The sequence below is a fragment of the Ranitomeya variabilis genome, chromosome 4, assembly GCF_051348905.1.
Source record: "Ranitomeya variabilis isolate aRanVar5 chromosome 4, aRanVar5.hap1, whole genome shotgun sequence".
NCBI lineage: Eukaryota > Metazoa > Chordata > Amphibia > Anura > Dendrobatidae > Ranitomeya > Ranitomeya variabilis.
The window spans coordinates 645,682,606-645,709,568 of NC_135235.1; the positions used below are offsets into that span (position 1 = coordinate 645,682,606).

General features: G+C 46.0%; 1 protein-coding gene across 3 annotated transcripts in view; it reads left to right on the top strand.

Annotated features, from left to right (window-relative positions):
- The first annotated feature begins 1,281 nt into the window (after positions 1-1,281).
- The window catches only part of LOC143767368 (uncharacterized), a 43,311-nt gene continuing 17,629 nt past the window's right edge, over positions 1,282-26,963 (top strand). Inside the window, exons 1-5 of one of the 3 annotated variants that reach the window (XM_077255654.1) lie at positions 1,282-1,482; positions 11,764-11,910; positions 12,030-12,209; positions 12,290-12,413; positions 12,497-12,594. In XM_077255654.1, the coding sequence (XP_077111769.1) occupies positions 11,833-11,910; positions 12,030-12,209; positions 12,290-12,413; positions 12,497-12,594 (480 nt within the window). In that variant the 5' untranslated portion in view covers positions 1,282-1,482; positions 11,764-11,832. Of the gene's footprint in view, positions 1,483-5,699; positions 5,752-11,763; positions 11,911-12,029; positions 12,210-12,289; positions 12,414-12,496; positions 12,595-26,963 lie in introns of those variants that run through there. The other 2 variants (XM_077255653.1, XR_013213702.1) reach the window with 2 other exon arrangements.

The window sequence follows — 26,963 nt, forward strand, 5'->3', positions numbered from 1 at the left end:
CGTCCCTTGTCACCGGTATATAGCACGAGCGTCCCTTGTCACCGGTATATAGCACAAGCCTCCCTTGTCACCGGTATATAGCACGAGCCTCCCTTGTCACCGGTATATAGCACGAGCCTCCCTTGTCACCGGTATATAGCACGAGCATCCCTTGTCACCGGTATATAGCACGAGCCTCCCTTGTCACCAGTATATAGCACGAGCCTCCCTTGTCACCGGTATATAGCACGAGCCTCCCTTGTCACCGGTATATAGCACGAGCCTCCCTTGTCACCAGTATATAGCACGAGCGTCCCTTGTCACCGGTATATAGCACGAGCCTCCCTTGTCACCAGTATATAGCACGAGCCTCCCTTGTCACCGGTATATAGCACGAGCGTCCCTTGTCACCAGTATATAGCACGAGCCTCTCTTGTCACCGGTATATAGCACGAGCCTCCCTTGTCACCGGTATATAGCACGAGCGTCCCTTGTCACCAGTATATAGCACGAGCCTCCCTTGTCACCGGTATATAGCACGAGCGTCCCTTGTCACCAGTATATAGCACGAGCCTCTCTTGTCACCGGTATATAGCACGAGCCTCCCTTGTCACCAGTATATAGCACGAGCCTCCCTTGTCACCAGCCTCCCCCCCATCTTCAGCTCTATGAGCAGTGTAGTTTATCAATCCAGTTTTGAAGTGAAGACTGTAATAATAAAACAACAACTTTGGGCTGTCTTGTAATGTGATCCTTCCTTATTTAGCATTGGTGATGCAGCGTATAAATAGAAACAATGTAGTAACATCGGTTACTATACCTTTAAGAAGCTTCAAGATTGTGCACACAATGCGGTAGATAGCTGTAATCCGAGATCCAGGGGGGAAGGGGGGCGGTGGGGAGAGTGCAGCTGTAGGTTTTAGGAAGTGAAGCAGCACGGAGCCAGGAAGGATGACAGGATGATAAAATGAAAGCACCGCGTGTACAAAGCCAGGGACGCTCTGGCTGGTAGCGTCCCTGGATACCAGGGAAATCCAAGATGGACGGCGGCTACTGCAAGGAGTGTGACCTCACAAGGTACGGAGGCCTGGAAATGCCAAAAATCCAACCTATTTCATGGGTTGTCTAACGGAGGGAGGGAAGGGGAGTTTAAAAGAAAAAAAAAAAAAAAAAAAAGAAGTTCTTCTCTGTCTTGGTGCCGCCCCCTGCAGCCTCCCGCCCCTAGGCACGTGCCCTCCAGTGCCTAGTGGCAAATACGGCCCTGCCCAGTATACAAGTGCACAATAAAGGCCCACATAGGGCGTTGTTCACACACTGGTACTGCATAGTGTCTAGTTCACAGCCTAATAGTCACGCCCCTACTTTTCGATTAGGCGGGCTGGCCAGCACACTCTCAATGCATCCCAGTGCGAACACCCCCATGCGAGACCAAACGTGTTTGGGCTTGGCTTGCTTTATGGGCTGGCTGCACCCTGCAGTGCATTTGTTCCAAGATCTGGGCAGGTAAGTGTTGCTGCCTATTTTTTTTCTGATGTTGAAAATTGAATTTTTGTAGACCTTGAGTCTCTAGTGGCTTTGCTATTTAGTTTAGTGTAGGACTTGTAAGCGTGAGGACCCTTGGCGTGGGTTACGAGCTTGCGTATTTTGGCCAAAATATCAACCAATACCTCACTATTTTTGTATATGTTTTGCACTATATTTTTCGGGGTGCAGCCAAGCCCAAACACGTGGCCTTTCTGATACTCTAAAGGATGCTCTGACTTTGCATACTCCACCCTGTTCCCTGGGGGAGGTCATGACCCAGGCCATTTGAAGGGATCGCCAAATTTGTGAGAGACGTGGTGAATGACAGGGGGTTTCAGTCGTCCTGCCCAAGTCTGTTCACTTACCTGAAATGAAACCAATGGAGGATCTCCTCTTGCTTTCATTGACACTGGATCTGCCACCAATTTAATTGACTCTGGACTGGTTCTTAAATTAGGATTAGGGACAGTTAGATTGGAAAGACCTATTCAAATTGTCGCCATTGACAGGACACTGTTACTTCAGAATTTAGTCCAGCTGGTAAAGGTGAAATTCACACTTAGAGTGGGAACTCTTCACTTTCAGTCCATCTCCTGCTATGTGTTGGATAATGTACCTGCTGGGTTGGTGTTGGGATTTCGATGGCTGCATTTCCATAATCCTTATATTGATTGGTGTGGGAAGGATATTGTTAAATGGAGTTCCTACTGTTATAAGAAATGTCTTGGCTCCGTACAAATTTGCTCTGCTAGTCTGGAGGGTCTGCTGGCTTACCTGAAAGACTTCGGAGATATGTTCTCTGAGAAAGGGCGGAAGTATCTCAGCCTCTATCGTCCTTATGATTGTGCTATAAATCTTTTTCCTAATGCCAAATTGCCTAAAGCTCGGCTGTATAATTTGTTGGGACCGCTATGAAGGAATATGTAAATGAAAGTTTACAGAAGAGTCATATCCGTTCTTCCTCCTTGCCTGTAGTTGCGGGGTTCTTTTTTGTGAAAAAAAAACATGGTGGCCTCCATCCTTGTCTCGATTTCTGTGAACTGAACAAAATTACAGTTAAGAATACTCACCCGCTTCCACTTATCACTGACCTATATAATCAGCTTACGGGGCGAAATGGTTTTCTAAGCTTGACCTCAGAGGAGCATATAATCTGATACGTGTCTGGAAGGGTGATGAGTGGAAAACAGCGTTTTTAACGATGGATGGTTTATTTGAAAATCTTGTCATGCCTTTTGGGTTAACCAGTGCACCTGCAGTCTTTCAGAACTTTATGAATGACATTTTCTCTGATATTATTGCAAGGTTTATTGAGGTATACCTGGATGACATTCTAATTTTTTCACCTGATCTGAAATCTCACTATGAGCACGTTCGAATTCTTTTACAGAAACTCAGGGAAAATTCTTTGTTTGCTAAATTGGAGAAATGTACTTGTTGTGTTCAGGAGATATCATTCCTAGGGTTCATTGTGCCAGCTGAAGGGTTTAAAATGGACCTTGAGAAGGTGCAGGCTATAATTGATTGGGTTCAACCTTGTGATCTGAAAGCATTGCAACAATTCTTAGGCTGCCGTCACACTAGCAGTATTTGGTCAGTATTTTACATCAGTATTTGTAAGCCAAAACCAGGAATGGGTGATAAATGCAGAAGTGGTGCATATGTTTCTCTTATAGTTTTCCTCTAATTGTTCCACTCCTGGTTTTGGCTTCCAAATACTGATGTAAAATACTGACCAAATACTGCTAGTGTGACGGCAGCCTTAGGGTTCGCTAATTACTACAGAAAGTTTATTAAGGGTTTTTCTCAGATCGTTAAACCCCTCACTGACCTCACACGAAAGGGGGCGGATCTTAAGGTTTGGTCGTTGGATGCTGTTGATTCCTTTGATAAATTAAAGGAGTGCTTCATGTCCGCTCCAGTTTTGATTAAACTTGATCTCCAGTAACCATTCATCGTAGAGGTGGATGCCTCAGAGGTTGGGGTGGGGCCTGTTTTGTCTCAAGGTTCCAAAAATCTGACTAACTTGCATCCATGTGCATTTTTCTCCAGGAATCTGCTGAAAGAAATTATGAAGTGGGGAATCGCAAGCTGCTCGCGGTCAAATTAGTTTTTGAAGAATGGAGACATTTTTTGGAGGGAGCTATTCATCCTGTTACTGTGATGACAGATCATAAAAATTTAGACTATATTGAATCTGTTAAACTGTTAACCCCTAGACAGGCCAGATGGTCCTCATTTTTCTCTAGCTGAAATTTTTCCATCACTTTCAGACCGGGGTCTAGGAATGTTAGGGCTGGCGCTTTGTTACGCAGCCTTGGTTCCGTCTCACCTCCAGAACCACCATCCTCCATTCTTCCTCTAGGATTCCTCTGTGATTTCTATGGTATCCTCAGAATTGGCAGCTGAAATTCATGAGGTCCAGTCACAGGCCCCATCCGCTACTCCTGAATTTAAATTATTTGTGCCTGTGTATCTTAGATTACGTCTATTGCATGAATTTCATGCCTCCGTCGTAAGTGGTTACCCAGGAGTCACTGCCACCCAGAAAGCTGTTGCTAGACTCTTTTGGTGGCCATCCATGCTTAACGATGTTAAGGAATTTGTATCCTCTTGTGAGATCTGCGCACGCCCCAAAGTCTGTCATGGCCGGCAGGGGAATTAGCTTCATTTCCTATTCCAGAAAGACTTTGGACTTATTTGTCCATGGATTTACTTACGGATTTGCCTTTATCTGGTGGAAAAACGGTCATTTTGGTGGCAGTTGACCGATTTAGTAAACAAGCTCACTTTGTTCCGATATGCGGATTACCTAATGCTGAAACACTTTCCAGGTTATTTATCAATCTTGTGGTGAGATTGCATGGAATTCCTTCAAACTTTGTATCTGATAGGGGGTCCAATTTGTCTCTAAATTCAGCAGGGCATTTTGTAGGAAGTTGGGGATTGATTTGTCTTTTTCCTCTGCTTATCACACTGAAACAAACGGTCAAAGAGGATGAATCAATCCCTAGAACAAATTTTAAGATGTTTTGTGGCTGCTCAGCAGGAGGACTGGTCCTCATTTTGACCCGACTGTTGAACTCAGCAAGAGGCAAATCAGTCAACTGGAACCTCTCCTTTCTTGTGTAATTATGGTTTTCATCTTTTTTTGTGAATTCTCTAGGATGAGTTCCGGATGCCCTGGAGTGGAGGTGACCATTCAGAAACTTTATGTTTGGAGGGAGGTTCAGAGGTATATTGGGATGGCTCAGTTTCGGCAAAAACATAAGGCCGATAGGAAACTTTCGGCGGGTTTCATTTTCAAAGTTGGGGATAAAGTTTGGTTATCACCCAAGAATATAAGGTTAAAAGTACCTTCGGCAAAGTTGGGCCTGAAATTCATTGGCCCGTATGAGATTTTGGAGGTCGTATATCCAGTTGCCTTTAGGTTAAAGCTTCCACAGTCCCTTCGTGTCCCCAATGTTTTTCACAAATCCCTGTTAAAGAAGTTTGTTCCTTCTGTGTTGTCTGTCTCTTCTCCTCCTCCAGTCTCTGTTGATGGAGGTTTAGAGTAAGAGATGCAGAGAATTGTGGATTCTCGGAGCGTCCGAAATTCCCTCCACTATCTTGCTCACTGGAGGAGATAAGGACCTGAGGAGAGATCCTGGGTTCCGGCTCATTCACTGAAGGCTGATCGTTTGGTCACAGCTTTTCACCATAGGTTTCCTGGGAAACCTGGGGACCCAGTGGTCCCCTTGAAGAGGGGGTACTGTCATGATTCCTCTGCTCAGAGTGTCTGGGACTCTGTGATGGACAGCTCTGTCATCCTATCCTGTACACACCTCTTACATACGCAGCTCCACTCCGTACACTTCATACACATGTGGCCCCGCTCCATACACCTCGTACACACACAGCTCCGCTCCGTACATACACGGCTCCACCCGTACACCTTGTACACAGGCGGCTCTGCTCCGTATACCTCGTACAAATGTGGGTCCTCTCCGTACACCTCGTACACACGCGGCTCCGCTCCGTACACCTCGTACACACACGGCTCTGCTACATCCACCCTGTAAACCCCTCCTGACCCCACACATAAACTTCCCCTCATCCAGCACCATGACAACCAGCACAGCAGAGTCCTGCATACACTGAGGCCCCTGATCATGTGACCCCTGACTCCTCCCCTCCTGTGACCTCATCACAGGTCCTGTGCGCACAGAACAGCCGCCATATATGTGGTGTGCGGCTCTGCAGGTGGAGGTAGGTGCTGGAGATCCCCCATTACTGGGCGGTAACCCCTCCATCCCCGGAGATAGTGCCCCCAGCTCTGCCATGTGTATATGTACAGTAATAGGATGCTGGCTGTGCTCATGTATACAGGGGAGGGCGCTCTGGTTTGGGGATAGATGATGGAGATTACAGGGAATGGAAATGTTGGGTTTTTCTCCATAGAAATCTGGAGAAATAAAGAAACTGTAATTTCCCTAATTTCGGCTGTAATAGTTTAGAATAAAGGGATTTCCCATGAAATGTCTGTGGCGTCGGTCCTGTACTGGGGACACTGATCCTGGAGGAGGAGACTGTGGGGCAGAATATGGAGGAAACACCGAGACCTCACATTATAGGAGGATTGTGGGTTTTATACCATTAGGGAAATTTATGGGGAAAAGTTGGGGCCTCATTTATCATAATCTCTAAAATAAGAACTTTTCTTACAACAACCAATCAGAGCTCAGCTTTAATTTCTTGAACAACTTTGGTAAAATGAAAATTGGAATATTATTATTTGATATTATATGAGGAATTCTAGTTGGATGCTTATAATGGCCAAGTGTGAAATAAGCCCTTATAATTCTATAGTGAGGTGGTCCTGGTCTGGTCTTCACGCCGCGGCTGCGGCGCAGGCGTACTTTGTCTGCCCTGTTGTGGGCAGAGCAAAGTACTGCAGTGCGCAGGCGCTGGGCCTCTTTGACCTGTCCCTGCGCACTGCAGTACTTTGCTCTGCCTTCAACAGGGCAGACAAAGTATGCCTGCGCTGCCGCCGCGGCGTGAAGACCAGAAGAGGATGTCATGGAATGAAGATAGGAGGCGCCGGAGCGGAATGAGACACCCATCGGACCCGGACCGCAGCGGGACCACCCTTGGGTGAGTATAATCTAACCTCTTTTTCTCCTCTTTTAGGTAACATCGGGGGCTTATCTACAGCATTACAGAATGCTGTAGATAAGCCCCTGATGACGGTTGGCATACCTCACCATCGATTTTGGGGGTGACAGGTTCCCTTTAAAAATTCCACAGTTCCTGAGAAATTGTTAATAAAATGGCAATTTAAAGTGAGTTGTTTCGAGAAATACTTTTACTGATTTTAATATAAAGTGTATAATCCACCCTACTCAAGGGGTGGGCTCGCTTTTACTTCATCCTTATACTTTACAGTTATAACAAAAACAGTGTGCAGTATCATAGGATGTACCTGATAACTGACACACGTAACAGCTTAGTGGTTTCCTCACACATAAAGTCCCATCACACTAGGCAGATTGCCGACTGTAAATACTGCAGTAAACAATGTGGAAAAATTCTGTTTGGCACCGAGCTCAGTGGCCAGGAGGCTGAGGGGATAGAGATCTACTGATCTACACTCAGAACCCGGTTAGATATTTGTAGTTTCCTACTTGGTGTAGTAAAGGGCAGTGATATTCATTTTCTGCCCTGAACATTATCCATTGTTCAAACATACATACCGCACAGAAATATTCTCCTATCTGTCTAGCACTGAGGAAACCAGTAGTCTTCTCACTGCCTAAAGTCAGTGTTACCTCAGATATAATGGACAAGGATTTATCTCTGTCAGTGACCTCAGATATAATGGAGGAGGCTCTATCTCTGTCAGTTACCTCAGATATAATGGAGAAGGCTCTATCTCCGTCAGTGACCTCAGATATAATGGAGGAGGCTCTGTCTCTGTCAGTGACCTCAGATATAATGGAGGAGGCTTTATCTCTGTCAGTGACCTCAGGTATAATGGAGGAGGCTCTATCTCTGTCAGTGACCTCAGGTATAATGAAGGAGGCTCTATCTCTGTCAGTGACCTCAGATATAATGGAGGAAGCTCTCTCTGTCAGTGACCTCAGATATAATGGAGAAGGCTCGATCTCCGTCAGTGACCTCAGATATAATGGAGGAGGCTCTGTCTCTGTTAGTGACCTCAGATATAATCGACAAGGCTTTATCTCTGTCAGTGACCTCAGATATAATGGATGAGGCTCTATTTCTGTCAGTTACCTCAGATATAATGGAGGAGGCTCTATCTCTGTCAGTGACCTCAGATATAATGGAGGAGGCTCTATCTCTGTCAGTGACCTCAGGTATAATGAAGGAGGCTCTATCTCTGTCAGTGACCTCAGATATAATGGAGGAAGCTCTCTCTGTCAGTGACCTCAGATATAATGGAGGAGGCTCTATCTCTGTCAGTGACCTCAGATATAATGGAGAAGGCTCTATCTCCGTCAGTGACCTCAGATATAATGGAGGAGGCTCTGTCTCTGTCAGTGACCTCAGATATAATGGAGGAGGCTTTATCTCTGTCAGTGACCTCAGGTATAATGGAGGAGGCTCTATCTCTGTCAGTGACCTCAGGTATAATGAAGGAGGCTCTATCTCTGTCAGTGACCTCAGATATAATGGAGGAAGCTCTCTCTGTCAGTGACCTCAGATATAATGGAGAAGGCTCTATCTCCGTCAGTGACCTCAGATATAATGGAGGAGGCTCTGTCTCTGTTAGTGACCTCAGATATAATGGACAAGGCTTTATCTCTGTCAGTGACCTCAGATATAATGGATGAGGCTCTATTTCTGTCAGTTACCTCAGATATAATGGAGGAGGCTCTATCTCTGTCAGTGACCTCAGATATAATGGAGGAGGCTCTATCTCTGTCAGTGACCTCAGGTATAATGAAGGAGGCTCTATCTCTGTCAGTGACCTCAGATATAATGGAGGAAGCTCTCTCTGTCAGTGACCTCAGATATAATGGAGGAGGCTCTATCCCTGTCAATGACCTCAGATATAATGGAGGAGGCTCTATCTCTGTCAGTGACCTAAGGTATAATGGAGGAGGCTCTATCTCTGTCAGTGACCTCAGATATAATGGAGGAAGCTCTCTCTGTCAGTGACCTCAGATATAATGGAGAAGGCTCTATCTCCGTCAGTGACCTCAGATATAATGGAGGAGGCTCAGTCTCTGCCAGTGACCTCAGATATAATGGAGGAGGCTCTATCTCTGTCAGTGAACTCAGATATAATGGAGAAGGCTCTATCTCCATCAGTGACCTCAGATATAATGGAGGAGGCTCTTTCTCTGTCAGTGACCTCAGATATAATGGAGGAGGCTCAGTCTCTGCCAGTGACCTCAGATATAATGGAGGAGGCTCTATCCCTGTCAATGACCTCAGATATAATGGAGGAGGCTCTATCTCTGTCAGTGACCTAAGGTATAATGGAGGAGGCTCTATCTCTGTCAGTGACCTCAGATATAATGGAGGAAGCTCTCTCTGTCAGTGACCTCAGATATAATGGAGAAGGCTCTATCTCCGTCAGTGACCTCAGATATAATGGAGGAGGCTCTATCTCTGTCAGTGACCTCAGATATAATGGAGGAGGCTCAGTCTCTGCCAGTGACCTCAGATATAATGGAGGAGGCTCTATCTTTGTCAGTGACCTCAGATATAATGGAGGAGGCTCTATCCCTGTCAGTAACCTCAGATATAATGGAGAAGGCTCTATCCCTGTCAATGACCTCAGATATAATGGAGGAGGCTCTATCCCTGTCAATGACCTCAGATATAATGGAGGAGGCTCTATCTCTGTCAGTGACCTAAGGTATAATGGAGGAGGCTCTATCTCTGTCAGTGACCTCATATATAATGGAGGAGGCTCTATCTCTGTCTGTAGCCTCAGATATAATGGAGGAGGCTCCATCTCTGTCAGTGACCTCAGATATAATGGAGGAGGCTCTATCTCTGCCAGTGACCTCAGATATAATGGAGGAGGCTCTATCTCTGTCAGTGACCTCTGATATAATGGAGGAGGCTCTATCTCTGTCTGTAGCCTCAGATATAATGGAGGAGGCTCTATCTCTGTCACTGACCTCAGATATAATGGAGGAGGCTCTATCTCTGTTGGTGACCTCAGATAAAATGGATGTTTTTTCTCATGCAGGTTAATGTAAATTATGCCTGTCCTTTCAGGAGAACATGCTGCAAAAAGTCCGTGTTAGCTCCTCCCTCCTTAGAATATTATGAGCAGCAATTATTATCTTCTATCTCAGTCATTTGAAAATCTGTCTTCAATGACAGATTTCACTTGTGAATTGAGAGCAAAAATCAAGCCAGGAAGACAAAGAAACAAAATTTTCTGATAAGATATATTAGAGTTTGTTATCTCTACCTACATTGTATTTTTTTTTCTTTAAAAAAGCTATTAAAATGGGCTTACTTTTTAACCCCGAACAACTGGGCTATTTTCCTTTTCTTTTTTTTTCCGTTTTTCCTCCCTTTCTTTCACAAGCCAATATGTCAATCTAGCCGTATGAGGGCTTGTTTTTGTTAGGTCAAGTTGTACTTCTGAATGGCACCATTGATTTTATGATATGATGTACTGTATTGTGGAAAGCAAAATTCCAAGTGCATTGAAGTAGCAAAAAAAGTGCAAGTTCACATGTTTTGGGGGTTTTTCATTTACCATGTTCACTCTGCAGTAAAAATGACCTCAAAATATCCCGTAATTCAAACATTTTTTTTTTCTTTAAGTGATGAAAAAAATTGACATTCTTACAAGCAAACTAATACTTTCTTGTCACCATTCTTCGAGAACAATGTTTTTTTTTCTTGTGATCTGGGGTTGTGCGAAGTCTAATTTTTTGCGCTCTGAGCTGATGTTTTTATTAATACTATTTTGGAGTAGATATGATGTTTTGATTGTCTTGTAATGCATCTTACTGCAATGTTGCTTCGGAAAAAAAGCGTAATTTTGCCATTTCACCATTTCATTTTTTTTTTTGCTCATTATATTGTCTACCTAACTGATTAACTTATTTGATATTTTGATAGACCAGACTTGTACAAATGCAGCAAAACCAAATATGTGTATTTTTTATGGGGCATATTTGTGTCTTTTTATTATTTTTTCATATTTTTAAAAAACATCATTAACTTTTTTACGATATTTAATAATCCCCTTAGGAGACTTGAACTGCGATCGTCTGATAGCTTGTGCTATACATTGCAGTACATAAGCACTGCTATGTATAGGGAAAATCACAATCTTCTATAAACGCCAGCTCCACCCGCTGCTGTTTGAGACACATGATGGCTGATTAAATCAGCTGTCATGTGCCGGTAAAGGTGCGGTCTCGGTGTGCGAGTCTGCATTAAAGTCAGGGAACAGGCATATGACATACCGTGTCGGTAAGGGAATTAAAGTAGAGCGCTAACAAGCCTTCCCTTTACTGAACTATGACAGGATTTCAGTCATTCTTCTGGTGAAAAGGTGTGTACTTGTGGAGTTTTTCTGAGGCGGTCAAAAATGACAAACTCTCTGTGTAATGGGATAGGCTAAGGGGAAACAAACTTACCGTATGTAGAGTTAAAAAAAAAATGGTGAAAGAAAGTATTTAAAAACTTCTCAAAATGTGGTGTGTGAATGAGACATGAGAAGTACTACGATAATATATTGCAGCATGGAGAAGATGAGAGGGGAGGGAAATATGATAGTAATGTAGTCCATGAGTCTGAACAAATATGTGCGTAACACCTTGGTACAAACTGAAGGAGTCGTGACACTGTCAATGCATATCTCCTATTGGTGATGCTGATTCCACCGTTGGTGACTGAGATGTGAATAGGTTTTATAACAGATGAAGAAATACAGAATGCGGTAAAATAATAAGGTAATACAGTACTCACATTACCAGTTCTCTATTGTGCCAGTTCTAAAGCAGCTTTAGTACCCCACCAGTCTCTATACTTCCTGCTACGTCCAGATGAACACAGGAACGTCGCAGCCAATCAGTGGCCAAAGTAGTGTCCAACAGCCAGTGATTGGGAGCCTGGAGGAACTATCATTGATAACTGTTCCATTCATATAACAGCCATTACGAGAAAAGGGAATACAACATTTAAACATTATCTCATCATAAGTTACTCATATTAAATTCAGTAACTGTATTTTTCACATGGGATTTCCTTACATTTTTACATCTCCATCTTATTCAGGACCCTACAATACCGGATCCTCTCAGTGGAGGTCTCCTATTAGAGAATTTTCCTGATTGGCCATTAAGGATGGATAGTGACAGAGACAAGATGGTGGAGAGGATATTACACCTCACCCTAGAGATCCTCTTCCAGCTTACTAGAGAGGTGAGAGATGATGTCACATTACATCTTTTTTTTATCTATGAGAATAATGGCCAGAACTGGAGAGGTGAGCACTTTGTAAATGTCTATAGTGAGATTTATTAATGTCTCTCCATAACCAGGATTACACAGTAGTGAAGAAGACCTCTAGTGAGCGCTGTCAGGCCCCTGTGTCTGAGGGATGGGGAAGACCCCTGAGCCCCATCACGGGGCTTGCACCTCACCCCCTGATACATGAGGAGATCAATGACCAGAAGATTCTAGAACTCGCCTACAAGATGATTGAGCTGCTGACTGGAGAGGTGACACTACTGGGAATTCTGGGACATTATACAGTGACCCTATGAAGGGATCAGGGGATGACTATCATTGTATGTCTCAGGTTCCTATAAGGTGTCAGGATGTCGCAATCTATTTCTCCATGGAGGAGTGGGAGTATTTAGAAGGACACAAAGATCTGTGCAAGGACATCATGATGGAGGTTCCCCAGCCCCTCACATCACCAGGTAATAGACAGGACTAAATACACACGGCCTATAATTATCTGTATGTAAATAATGAATTCAGTCCCTGTATCTGTTTCCTCCAGTTCTATCCAGTAAGATGACAACACCAGAGAGATGTCCTCATCCTCTTCTTCCACAAGACTGTAAACAAGAAAATCCCAATGTTCCTCAGGATCATCAGGTAGATGGAGAGAAGGTGTCATGAGATCTCACCTATGATGTGTAGACGGCTGTGAAGGTCTGTTCTCGGTCTTGTTTTATCCACCAATATTATTCACTGAATGGACCACCAATTTATTGCAGACACCAGCCTTTTCTTGAGTGGTATTTTTGTAGATAGACCTTCAACCCTGGTGAGCAGGTTTTCTATCTGTTTCAATGTGATTCCAAACATTGAGTGATCTTAGAGACTTCAAGAGAAGTATGATCATCAGTGATAGATTAGACAGGCCAATACTTCTCAAACTGCCAACCTTTTGGGGTTCTACATTTATCAATGTAGAGATTATACCAAGAATGTTACTGCCACTGCACTGTCATGCAAATTCTAGTCAAATACAACAGAAGTCCTCTAGCTTATGTGTCAGAAAGCGCAACTCATCATTCCTATGCAATGATGGGCTATATCAGAAGACAACCATTTCTACCAGTGCAGTTTTGGAAAAACAATGGCAACTCTAGCTGGTGATTGAGAACAATAGTTATATCACTGAGCTGCAGAAAAGCATTGTCTGGTCAGGTGAATACAGATTTATGTTGCACCATGCTAATGAAATGTTCAGAATTTGGCACATCCAGCATGATTCGATCAACTCTCCTTCTCGAGCATCAACTGTTCAGGTTGGAGGACATTGGGTAATGTTAGAATGTTTATTTGGTGGATTGTCAATCCTCAAATACCTGTGGATGGATGTTTGGATAGTAGAGCTTACCTAGGCTTGATGGCAGACTATGATCATCGTCTTATAGCAGGTTGGAAAACACTATGAGCAGGAAAATGCACCATGCCAAAAGAGGTCATATTGTCATGAATTAGTGAATAGAGATGAGCGGTGTTCGAGTCGAACTGTTCGCCAATTTCAAATTCGAGCTGTTTTGGGCGGTGTTCGAGTCGTTCGACAAACCCGAACAATTTGCTTAAAATTCGGCTGTTCGAGTTTCTGTTCGATAACTGTTCGTTCACCAAAAGCCTAGCTTGATTTACACATTAAAACTGTTTATCATTGTTAATGGACTGTTTCAGTGTATAGTGGGTGGCAGGGGACGGCGGGGGATAGATCTGTGCTGAAATAACACCGATCTCCATTTTTTTTTTCTTTCCCGCATTACAGTGGGGCGGTGCAGTCTCTCAGCCTATCAGCAGTGCGCACACACACAGCGATGTGCATGTGATGCAGACATGCAAGGGCATGTGTCATTGGCTGTGTATGTCACATGTCACTCCTTGCCCAATGAGAACCAGCCATTTGCCCCGTCGTCACCATTTCCTCACTGCTGCAGCTTAGTGTTAGACGGCACCGCTGCTGCTGTGGGCGCTATACAGTCAAAGAGTCTTTTTTTGCCAGCAAATTGTCAGAGAGATAGGTTTAGGGAGTCAGGGAAGGTTACATCAGTTCATTGCACTGTTTGCCAGGCAGGTCTGAGCCAGTGCTGTGCAAATGTTAGTCACAGCATTTGATGTAATCTAGCTCAGCCAATCCTTTTGGGCTAGTAGCATTGTCTGATAGTCATCGGAGTAGCCCGCCTGTGAAGCTAGCTACACCGCCTGTGTATCTCAATTTTTCCTGCATCTAACCCAGTAAATCGTTTTGGGGTTTTGGGCTTAGTAGCAGTGTCTGCACGTCAGCAGAGTAGCCCGCCTGTGAAACAAACTATACCGCCTGTGTATCTCTATTTTCACTGCATCTAATCCAGTTGATAGTTTTGGGCCTAGTACCACAGTTTGGCCACTGAGTTCTGCTCGGTTTTCATCCATCGGTTGTTGTACCAACAACTTCAGATACAGAGTTGCCAATTAAGCACTAAAATGAGTGGCAAAAGGCCTGCTGGTGGTGGAAAGGGGAGTAGGCGTGTTGGAAAGGTAAAAAAAGGTTGTGTCCGTGGGGTAGGTGGTAAAGCAACAGTAACATCTGCAGAAGAAAGACCATCTTCCAGCCAAAGTAAGATGTCTACTTCTTTTCGTGGACAATCTGATACGATCCCTTTCTTACGACCATCGCTACAAGCATCGCCAAAAATTCCAGATGATGCACAAAAACAGCAGGTGCTTGAACGGATATCAAGTGCTCATTCAAGTGGGCTCTCCTCCATGTCAACTTCACAATCACAACTACTCCAGTCCTCAGAGTTGTCACCCCAATCGCACTTGCTTCCTCACAGCTCCCAAGTCTCCAGCTGCCCGTCTGAGCATGGGGTAGCACACATGGTTGAGTCTGCAGAGCTGTTTACGCATACTATAAACAAACAACCACAAGATGGCAGTCAAGTTACTGTCACCTTAAAGAAGCCAACCATAGATGAAAACTTGAATACATTTTTATTAAGGAAACAAAGACAATACATCAAATATTAAAAAGCTACTTCATTCTATCTGGGGGCCCCCGGAAGAAGCAAGGGCGAAACGCGCATCGGGGCGCCAGGAAAAATCAGGAGAGGATGCACACGATCTATGACCTTATCTAGTTAATTTTTGTATATTTATGACCTTATCTAGGTAACGACATCTGTACTATTTATTTACCTTTTATTATGATCTGTGACATAGTTAGTTAATGAAGTTACGATAAGGTTTAATGGTACAAAGGACTGCTTTAAAAACAGGAGACACTGGTATTAGAATGGGGATGCTGAGAGCACCATATATTATCTATGTGTTTGGCATGAAGTATGGGCAGCTTTTTGATTTATGCACTTTATTTCTCTAGATAGAGCATATAGTGTGCCTCTCATCGTTTTTCCCATGGGGTATTACCCGGATAGAATGAAGTAGCTTTTTAATATTTGATGTATTGTCTTTATTTGTTTCCTTAATAAAAATGTATTCAAGTTTTTATCTATGGTTGGCTTCTTTAGGGTGACAGTAACTTGACTGCCATCTTGTGGTTGTTTGCATGTACTTTGGAAGTACCATTAAAAGATATATGGTTGGACTTGTTGGATTTACACAGGGCCGGACTGGGACTAAAATTCAGCCCTGGCATTTGAAGTTACACAGGCCCACTTGTCACACGGTGACTGTATAATATCTTTGTACACTTGTAGGCAGGGCCGGTTTTAGGCAAAGTGGGGCCCTAGGCAAAGTTTAAAATGGGGCCCCAAATGCTAACATATTGCACATCACACAGAAGCATTTCGGTTGTATTTACTTACATGCGCTGATCTCAGGCCACTAAATGAGTTTGATCGACCATACTGAAGTTGTTCAACGCTTGTTTCCCGGCCTCTTTCCACCGTCTGAGACAGAATGATGGGACAGAACGATCACTAACAGATCACCATACAGTATCATGTTATCAGCAGCACATCTACAGTTTACGCTGGCGATGTGCTGCTGAGAACAATGATTTTTGTTCCGGCAAAAACAATCTGAATATGCAGCATTTTACTTGTTTAGTAAAATATACCCCATAGTCCTCCATATATTATAATGTGCACCATAGTCCTCCATATATTAAAATACACTGCTCAGTCCTCCACAGAGCATAATACACTCCTCATACTGCTCCATATAGTATAATGCACCGCCATAGTCATCCATGTAGTACAATTCACTTCCCATAGTATAATGCACCCCATAGTTCTTCATATAGTATAACGTATTCCCCATAGTCCTCGATACAGTATAATGCAGCCCACATACAGTATAATGCAGCCACCACCCTACAGAGTATAATCCAGCCACCACCCTACAGAGTATAATGTAACCCCCCATAGAATATAATGCAGCCCCCCAATAGAGTATGATGAAATCACCCCTCATAGAATATATATATAATACAGCCCCCCCATAGAATTTAATGTAGCCCCAAATAGAATAGAATACAGCCCACCTCCCCATAGAATATAATGCAGCCCCATCAGAGTATGATGCAATCATCCCTCATAAAATCTAATACAGCCCCCCATAGAATATAATACAGCCCACCTCTCCATAATATATAATGCAGCCCCCCATAGTATAAGACAGCCTCCCCATAGAATATAATATACCCCCATAGTATAACACAGCCTCCCCTACAGAATATAATATACCCCCGCAATAGTATATAACACAGCCACATAGTATATAACATGGCCTCCCCCATAGAATATAATATACCCCCTATAGTATATAGCAAAGCCCGCATAATATATAGCACAACTTGCATAGTATATAGCACAGCCTGCATAATATAGCACAGCCCGCGTAGTATACAGCACAGCCCACACAGGGGTATATAGAGCACAGCCCGCACAGGGGTATATAGAGCACAGCCCGCACAGGGGTATATAGAGCACAGCCCGCACAGGGGTATATAGAGCACAGCCCGCACAGGGGTATATAGAGCACAGCCCGAACAGGGGTATATAGAGCACAGCCCGCACAGGGGTATATAGAGCACAGCCCGCACAGGGGTATATAGAGCACAGCCCGCACAGGGGTATATAGAGCACAGCCCGCACAGGGGTATATAGAGCACAGCCCGCACAGGGGTATATAGAGCACAGCCCGCACAGGGGTATGTAGAGCACAGCCCGCACAGGGGTATGTAGAGCACAGCCCGCACAGGGGTATATAGAGCACAGCCCGCACAGGGGTATATAGAGCACAGCCCGCACAGGGGTATATAGAGCACAGCCCGCACAGGGGTATATAGAGCACAGCCCGCACAGGGGTATATAGAGCACAGCCCGCACAGGGGTATATAGAGCACAGCCCGCACAGGGGTATATAGAGCACAGCCCGCACAGGGGTATATAGAGCACAGCCCGCACAGGGGTATATAGAGCACAGCCCGCACAGGGGTATATAGAGCACAGCCCGCACAGGGGTATATAGGGCACAGCCCGCACAGGGGTATATAGAGCACAGCCCGCACAGGGGTATATAGAGCACAGCCCGCACAGGGGTATATAGAGCACAGCCCGCACAGGGGTATATAGAGCACAGCCCGCACAGGGATATATAGAGCACAGCCCACACGGGTATATACAGCCCAGCCCACACAGGGGTATATACAGCACAGCACAGGGGTATATACAGCCCAGCCCACACAGGGGTATATACAGCAGAGCCCACACGGGTATATACAGCAGAGCTCACACAGGGGTATATACAGCAGAGCCCACACGGGTATATACAGCAGAGCCCACACGGGTATATACAGCAGAGCCCACACGGGTATATACAGCAGAGCCCACACAGGGGTATTACAGCAGAGCCCACACGGGTATATGTTATGGTTCTCAATGGCAAGAGAACATAGCCCAGCAAACATAAGTACTAGCTCTTGGAAGGATGGAAACTAAACTGACCATGAACTAAACCTGCCGCACAACTAACAGTAGCCGGGTAGCGTTGCCTACGTTTTTATCCCTAGACGCCCAGCGCCGGCCGGAGGACTAACTAATCCTGGCAGAGGAAAATATAGTCCTGGCTCACCTCTAGAGAAATTTCCCCGATAGGCAGACAGAGGCCCCCACATATATTGGCGGTGATTTTAGATGAAATGACAAACGTAGAATGAAAATAGGTTTAGCAAAATTGAGGTCCGCTTACTAGATAGCAGGAAGACAGAAAGGGCACTTTCATGGTCAGCTGAAAACCCTATCAAAATACCATCCTGAAATTACTTTAAGACTCTAGTATTAACTCATAACATCAGAGTGGCAATTTCAGATCACAAGAGCTTTCCAGACACAGAAACGAAACTACAGCTGTGAACTGGAACAAAATGCAAAAACAAACGAGGACAAAGTCCAACTTAGCTGGGAGTTGTCTAGCAGCAGGAACATGCACAGAAAGGCTTCTGATTACAATGTTGACCGGCATGGAAGTGACAGAGGAGCAAGGTTAAATAGCGACTCCCACATCCTGATGGAAACAGGTGAACAGAGGGGATGATGCACACCAGTTCAATTCCACCAGTGGCCACCGGGGGAGCCCAAAATCCAATTTCACAACAGTACCCCCCCCTCAAGGAGGGGGCACCGAACCCTCACCAGAACCACCAGGGCGATCAGGATGAGCCCTATGAAAGGCACGGACCAGATCGGAGGCATGAACATCAGAGGCAGTCACCCAAGAATTATCCTCCTGACCGTATCCCTTCCATTTGACCAGATACTGGAGTTTCCGTCTGGAAACACGGGAGTCCAAGATTTTTTCCACAACGTACTCCAACTCGCCCTCAACCAACACCGGAGCAGGAGGCTCAACGGAAGGCACAACCGGTACCTCATACCTGCGCAACAATGACCGATGAAAAACATTATGAATAGAAAAAGATGCAGGGAGGTCCAAACGGAAGGACACAGGGTTAAGAATCTCCAATATCTTGTACGGGCCGATGAACCGAGGCTTAAACTTAGGAGAAGAAACCCTCATAGGGACAAAACGAGAAGACAACCACACCAAGTCCCCAACACAAAGCCGAGGACCAACCCGACGCCGGCGGTTGGCAAAAAGCTGAGTCTTCTCCTGGGACAACTTCAAATTGTCCACTACCTGCCCCCAAATCTGATGCAACCTCTCCACCACAGCATCCACTCCAGGACAATCCGAAGATTCCACCTGACCAGAAGAAAATCGAGGATGAAACCCCGAATTACAGAAAAAAGGAGACACCAAGGTGGCAGAGCTGGCCCGATTATTGAGGGCAAACTCCGCTAAAGGCAAAAAAGCAACCCAATCATCCTGATCTGCAGACACAAAACACCTCAAATATGTCTCCAAGGTCTGATTCGTCCGCTCGGTCTGGCCATTTGTCTGAGGATGGAAAGCAGACGAGAAAGACAAATCTATGCCCATCCTAGCACAGAATGCTCGCCAAAATCTAGACACGAATTGGGTTCCTCTGTCAGAAACGATATTCTCCGGAATACCATGCAAACGGACCACATTTTGAAAAAACAGAGGAACCAACTCGGAAGAAGAAGGCAACTTAGGCAGGGGAACCAAATGGACCATCTTAGAGAAACAGTCACACACCACCCAGATGACAGACATCTTCTGAGAAACAGGAAGATCCGAAATAAAATCCATCGAGATGTGCGTCCAGGGCCTCTTCGGGATAGGCAAGGGCAACAACAATCCACTAGCCCGAGAACAACAAGGCTTGGCCCGAGCACAAACGTCACAAGACTGCACAAAGCCTCGCACATCTCGAGACAGGGAAGGCCACCAGAAGGACCTTGCCACCAAATCCCTGGTACCAAAGATTCCAGGATGACCTGTCAACGCAGAAGAATGAACCTCAGAAATGACTTTACTGGTCCAATCATCAGGAACAAACAGTCTACCAGGTGGGCAACGATCAGGTCTATCCGCCTGAAACTCCTGCAAGGCCCGCCGCAGGTCTGGAGAAACGGCAGACAATATCACTCCATCCTTAAGGATACCTGTAGGTTCAGAGTTACCAGGGGAGTCAGGCTCAAAACTCCTAGAAAGGGCATCCGCCTTAACATTCTTAGAACCCGGCAGGTAGGACACCACAAAATTAAACCGAGAGAAAAACAACGACCAGCGCGCCTGTCTAGGATTCAGGCGTCTGGCGGACTCAAGATAAATTAGATTTTTGTGGTCAGTCAATACCACCACCTGATGTCTAGCCCCCTCAAGCCAATGACGCCACTCCTCAAAAGCCCACTTCATGGCCAAAAGCTCCCGATTCCCAACATCATAATTCCGCTCGGCGGGTGAAAATTTACGCGAGAAAAAGGCACAAGGTCTCATCACGGAACAATCGGAACTTCTCTGCGACAAAACTGCCCCAGCTCCGATTTCAGAAGCGTCGACCTCAACCTGAAAAGGAAGAGCAACATCAGGCTGACGCAACACAGGGGCGGAAGAAAAGCGGCGCTTAAGCTCCCGAAAGGCCTCCACAGCAGCAGGGGACCAATCAGCAACATCAGCACCCTTCTTAGTCAAATCAGTCAATGGTTTAACAACATCAGAAAAACCAGCAATAAATCGACGATAAAAGTTAGCAAAGCCCAAAAATTTCTGAAGACTCTTAAGAGAAGAGGGTTGCGTCCAATCACAAATAGCCTGAACCTTGACAGGATCCATCTCGATGGAAGAGGGGGAAAAAATATATCCCAAAAAGGAAATCTTTTGAACCCCAAAAATGCACTTAGAACCCTTCACACACAAGGAATTAGACCGCAAAACCTGAAAAACCCTCCTGACCTGCTGGACATGAGAGTCCCAGTCATCCGAAAAAATCAAAATATCATCCAGATACACAATCATAAATTTATCCAAATAATCACGGAAAATGTCATGCATAAAGGACTGAAAGACTGAAGGGGCATTTGAAAGACCAAAAGGCATCACCAAATACTCAAAGTGGCCCTCGGGCGTATTAAATGCGGTCTTCCACTCATCCCCCTGCTTAATTCGCACCAAATTATACGCCCCACGGAGATCTATCTTAGAGAACCACTTGGCCCCCTTTATGCGAGCAAACAAATCAGTCAGCAGTGGCAACGGATATTGATATTTAACCGTGATTTTATTCAAAAGCCGATAATCAATACACGGTCTCAAAGAGCCATCTTTCTTAGCCACAAAGAAAAAACCGGCTCCTAAGGGAGATGACGAAGGACGAATATGTCCCTTTTCCAAGGACTCCTTTATATATTCTCGCATAGCAGCATGTTCAGGCACAGACAGATTAAATAAACGACCCTTAGGGTATTTACTACCCGGAATCAAATCTATGGCACAATCGCACTCCCGGTGCGGAGGTAATGAACCAAGCTTAGGTTCTTCAAAAACGTCACGATATTCAGTCAAGAATTCAGGAATCTCAGAGGGAATAGATGATGAAATGGAAACCACAGGTACGTCCCCATGCGTCCCCTTACATCCCCAGCTTAACACAGACATAGCTTTCCAGTCAAGGACTGGGTTATGAGATTGCAGCCATGGCAATCCAAGCACCAACACATCATGTAGGTTATACAGCACAAGAAAGCGAATAATCTCCTGATGATCCGGATTAATCCGCATAGTTACTTGTGTCCAGTATTGTGGTTTATTACTAGCCAATGGGGTGGAGTCAATCCCCTTCAGGGGTATAGGAGTTTCAAGAGGCTCCAAATCATACCCACAGCGTTTGGCAAAGGACCAATCCATAAGACTCAAAGCGGCGCCAGAGTCGACATAGGCATCCGCGGTAATAGATGATAAAGAACAAATCAGGGTCACAGATAGAATAAACTTAGACTGTAAAGTGCCAATTGAAACAGACTTATCAAGCTTCTTAGTACGCTTAGAGCATGCTGATATAACATGAGTTGAATCACCGCAATAGAAGCACAACCCATTTTTTCGTCTTAAATTCTGCCGTTCACTTCTGGACAGAATTCTATCACATTGCATATTCTCTGGCGTCTTCTCAGTAGACACCGACAAATGGCGCACAGGTTTGCGCTCCCGCAGACGCCTATCGATCTGGATAGCCATTGTCATGGACTCATTCAGACCCGCAGGCACAGGGAACCCCACCATAACATCCTTAATGGCATCAGAGAGACCCTCTCTGAAATTCGCCGCCAGGGCGCACTCATTCCACTGAGTAAGCACAGCCCATTTACGGAATTTCTGGCAGTATATTTCAGCTTCGTCTTGCCCCTGAGATAGGGACATCAAGGCCTTTTCCGCCTGAAGCTCTAACTGAGGTTCCTCATAAAGCAACCCCAAGGCCAGAAAAAACGCATCCACATTGAGCAACGCAGGATCCCCTGGAGCCAATGCAAAAGCCCAATCCTGAGGGTCGCCCCGGAGCAAGGAAATCACAATCCTGACCTGCTGAGCAGGATCTCCAGCAGAGCGAGATTTCAGGGACAAAAACAACTTGCAATTATTTTTGAAATTTTGAAAGCAAGATCTATTCCCCGAGAAAAATTCAGGCAAAGGAATTCTAGGTTCAGATATAGGAACATGAACAACAAAATCTTGTAAATGTTGAACTTTCGTGGTGAGATTATTCAAACCTGCAGCTAAACTCTGAATATCCATTTTAAACAGGTGAACACAGAGCCATTCCAGGATTAGAAGGAGAGAGAGAGAGAGAGAGAAAGGCTGCAATATAGGCAGACTTGCAAGAGATTCAATTACAAGCACACTCAGAACTGAAGGGAAGGGAAAAAAAAATAAAAAATCTTCAGCAGACTTCTCTTTTCTCTCCTTTCTCTGTCAATTAATTTAACCCTTTATGGCCGGTCAAACTGTTATGGTTCTCAATGGCAAGAGAACATAGCCCAGCAAACATAAGTACTAGCTCTTGGAAGGATGGAAACTAAACTGACCATGAACTAAACCTGCCGCACAACTAACAGTAGCCGGGTAGCGTTGCCTACGTTTTTATCCCTAGACGCCCAGCGCCGGCCGGAGGACTAACTAATCCTGGCAGAGGAAAATATAGTCCTGGCTCACCTCTAGAGAAATTTCCCCGATAGGCAGACAGAGGCCCCCACATATATTGGCGGTGATTTTAGATGAAATGACAAACGTAGAATGAAAATAGGTTTAGCAAAATTGAGGTCCGCTTACTAGATAGCAGGAAGACAGAAAGGGCACTTTCATGGTCAGCTGAAAACCCTATCAAAATACCATCCTGAAATTACTTTAAGACTCTAGTATTAACTCATAACATCAGAGTGGCAATTTCAGATCACAAGAGCTTTCCAGACACAGAAACGAAACTACAGCTGTGAACTGGAACAAAATGCAAAAACAAACGAGGACAAAGTCCAACTTAGCTGGGAGTTGTCTAGCAGCAGGAACATGCACAGAAAGGCTTCTGATTACAATGTTGACCGGCATGGAAGTGACAGAGGAGCAAGGTTAAATAGCGACTCCCACATCCTGATGGAAACAGGTGAACAGAGGGGATGATGCACACCAGTTCAATTCCACCAGTGGCCACCGGGGGAGCCCAAAATCCAATTTCACAACAGGTATATACAGCAGAGCCCACACAGGGGTATATACAGCAGAGCCCACACAGTATACAGCAGAGCCCACACAGGGGTATATACAGCAGAGCCCACACAGTATACAGCAGAGCCCACACAGGGGTATATACAGCAGAGCCCACACAGTATACAGCAGAGCCCACACGGGTATATACAGCAGAGCCCACACAGTATACAGCAGAGCCCACACAGGGGTATATACAGCAGAGCCCACACAGGGGTATATACAGCAGAGCCCACACAGGGGTATATACAGCAGAGCCCACACAGGGGTATATACAGCAGAGCCCACACAGTATACAGCAGAGCCCACACAGTATACAGCAGAGCCCACACAGGGGTGTATACAGCAGAGCCCACACAGGGGTATATACAGCAGAGCCCACATCTCGTCACCCCCCCCCCCCCGATAATGGCCCCACAGTCCAGTTAAAAAATACCAAAACACTCTCCTCACCTTTCCTTTTGCCCGCTCTGCGCGCTGCTCCTGGCTCCTGTCTCCTGTCTCGGCGGCTGCAGTCTGCCCGGGAGACAGCAGGTGCGCGATGATATGACGTCATCGCGCACCCGCAGTGTCAGAGGCAGAGCGGGGAATGATGGGTGAGGGGGCGTCAGCGGACGCTCTCTCCTCAATCATTGCATTGAACTATACCGGCGTCATAGACGCCGGTATAGTTAAAGGCGGGGGGGGAGGGGGAGGAACAGTGCAGCGGCCCACTACTGGCACCGGCCCTTCTGGCATTTGCCAGAAGTGCCCGATGGCCAGTCCGGCCCTGGATTTACACATACTATAGCCTGGGAATCAGAGGTCTGCTCCAGAGCTTCTGTGAATCCAGACGAGGAAATGATCTGCACTGATGCCCAGAATCTTTGTGAGTCGGATCCAGGCCCAGATGAAGAAGGTTCTGAGCATAATGTAGACCCTCGTTCCCAAACTGTAACTCCTGTTGGTGGAGACAATGAGGAAGATGATGATGAGACTGAGATACCTGATTGGAACGAAAACTTGACTTTTCGATCGGGGCAGGAAGAGGTTGGCTCTGAGGACGACGGGTGTGAGAACACACAGGATGATGATGACGAGGTTGTAGACCCCACTTACTGTCGTCCGCCAGTCCATGAGGTCAGCAGAGGAGGTGGAGGAGGATGCTAGTGACGAGTCTGACGATGAGGTAATGGTGCGCCTTCCTGGACAGAGACGGAGTACTGGAAGCACGTCAACAACTGCATCCTCAACCCCAATTGTGCCTCAGACCAGAAGTCGTGGTGGCTCTTCAGGTCGCACGGGCTCTAAGCCTTGCATAGCCTGGGCATTTTTTGACATCGAAAAGGATGACCCAACTCATGTTGTCTGTAAGATTTGTCAACAAAATCTCAGTAGAGGCCAAAAAATCACTAGCTTGAGTACTTCATGCATGAACCGTCACATGGATATGAGGTATAAGTTGCAGTGGGAAGCTCACTGTGCTACAATGTGGGCCGGGTCAACCAGGGTCTGCCCCATCAAGTGCATCTGCGTCCTCTTCATCCTCTGTGACTGTGGGGACAGCAGTCGCATATGGTTTTGGATGCAGACCTTCCACCTCTTTACCCGTAACAGCCAGTGTGATTGGCAGGTCGTCAAGATATTTGCAAGTGGAAACACTTGCTGGTGTTGAGCGCTCTCCGACATCGACACCACATTTTGATCAAGGCAACATAACATCTCCGCCTGCACCTTCCTCACAGACCAGCAGTTTGCCGGGGACACCCTACTCAACTCCGTCTAAGCACGGCAGCCAGCCCTCAGTCCCTCAGATGTGGACAAGTAAAAGACCATTTCCTCCTAGCCATGACAAGAGGTTGAATTTCTCCATCTGCAAGCTGTTGGCTACAGAAATGCTGCCTTTCCGCCTGGTGTACACAGAGGATTTTCGAGACCTTATGTCCGTCGCAGTGCCCCAGTACCAGATGCCCAGTCGCCACTACTTCTCAAAGAAAGCTGTGCCTGCGATACACCAGCATGTCGCACACAACATCACCGCTTCCTTGAGAAACTCTGTGTGTGACAGGGTGCATTTCACCACAGATACTTGGAAGACTAGACATGGACAGGGGCGTTACATGTCGGTGACTGGGCACTGGGTAACTACGGCGACATCAGGAGAAGGGGCTGCTGTCCAAGTCTTGCCGTCCCCACGAGTTGCTCGTCGATCCTTTGTATCTAGAAGTTCCTCCACTGCTTCTGCCTCCTAAACCTCCTCTCGGTCCTCCACCTGCACCCAAAGCCTGTCTGGTAATGCCACCCGCGTTGTAACTGCGCAGAAGGAATCCTGCACACCTCCTCACTGTGCTGTCACCAGGGCTCAACGGCATCAGGCAGTGTTTACATTGAAATGTCTGGGAAATGTGAGTCACACAACTGATGAGTTGTGGTCAGCTCTGGAGACCGAGTTCCATCAATGGTTGTCTCCACTCAACCTGCAGCCAGGGAAGGCCGTGTGCGACAATGCTGCAAACCTGGGTGCGGCCCTTCGCCGGGGCAATGTCACACACGTGCCTTGTATGGCTCACGTTTTGAACCTGGTTGTCCAGCAATTTTTATCCCACTATCCCGGAATAGATGGGCTTCTGCAGAGGGCACGGTCGCTGTGTGCTCACTTCCGCCGTTCGCATCCCGCAGCTCGACGACTTGCATCTCTACAGAAGTCGTTGGGCCTGCCAGTTCAACGGCTGAAATGCGATGTTCCCACATGGTGGAATTCAACTCTGCACATGTTGCAGCGACTGTGGCAGCACCGACGAGCCCTGGTGCAATACGTTATGACGTATAGCCTGGGCCAACGAGATCAAGAGGTGGGGCAAATCACGCTGCAGGAGTGGTCTCAGATCAGAGACCTATGCACCCTTCTGCACAGTTTTGAAATAGCAACGAAGATGTTTAGTGCTGACAATGCCATTGTCAGCATGACCATTCCGGTGATTTACATGCTGGAGCACACCTTACACAGTGTTCGGAGTCAGGTGGTGGAACAAGAGGAGGAGGAGGAACAGGAGGAGTCGTATGCGGAAGGGATCATATCTCCAAGGTCAAGAAGGTTGGCAGCACCAAGGCGGCTGGTATTGGAAGCTGGGGGAGAGGGATTACCGAGGGCGCATGGTAGCAGCCAAACTGTTGAGGAAGGTGCAGGAGGCGAGGAAGAAGTGGAGGACGAACTGGCGCTGGGCATGGAAGACTCATCAGATGAGGGAGACCTTGATCAAATTTCTGTTGTGCGAGGTTGGGGGGAGAGGGCAGACGATGGAAGCATGATTCTCACCTCGCCACCACCAAGAAAACAAGGACTTGGTCCTCCTGGATGCGCAAGACACATGAGTGCCTTCTTG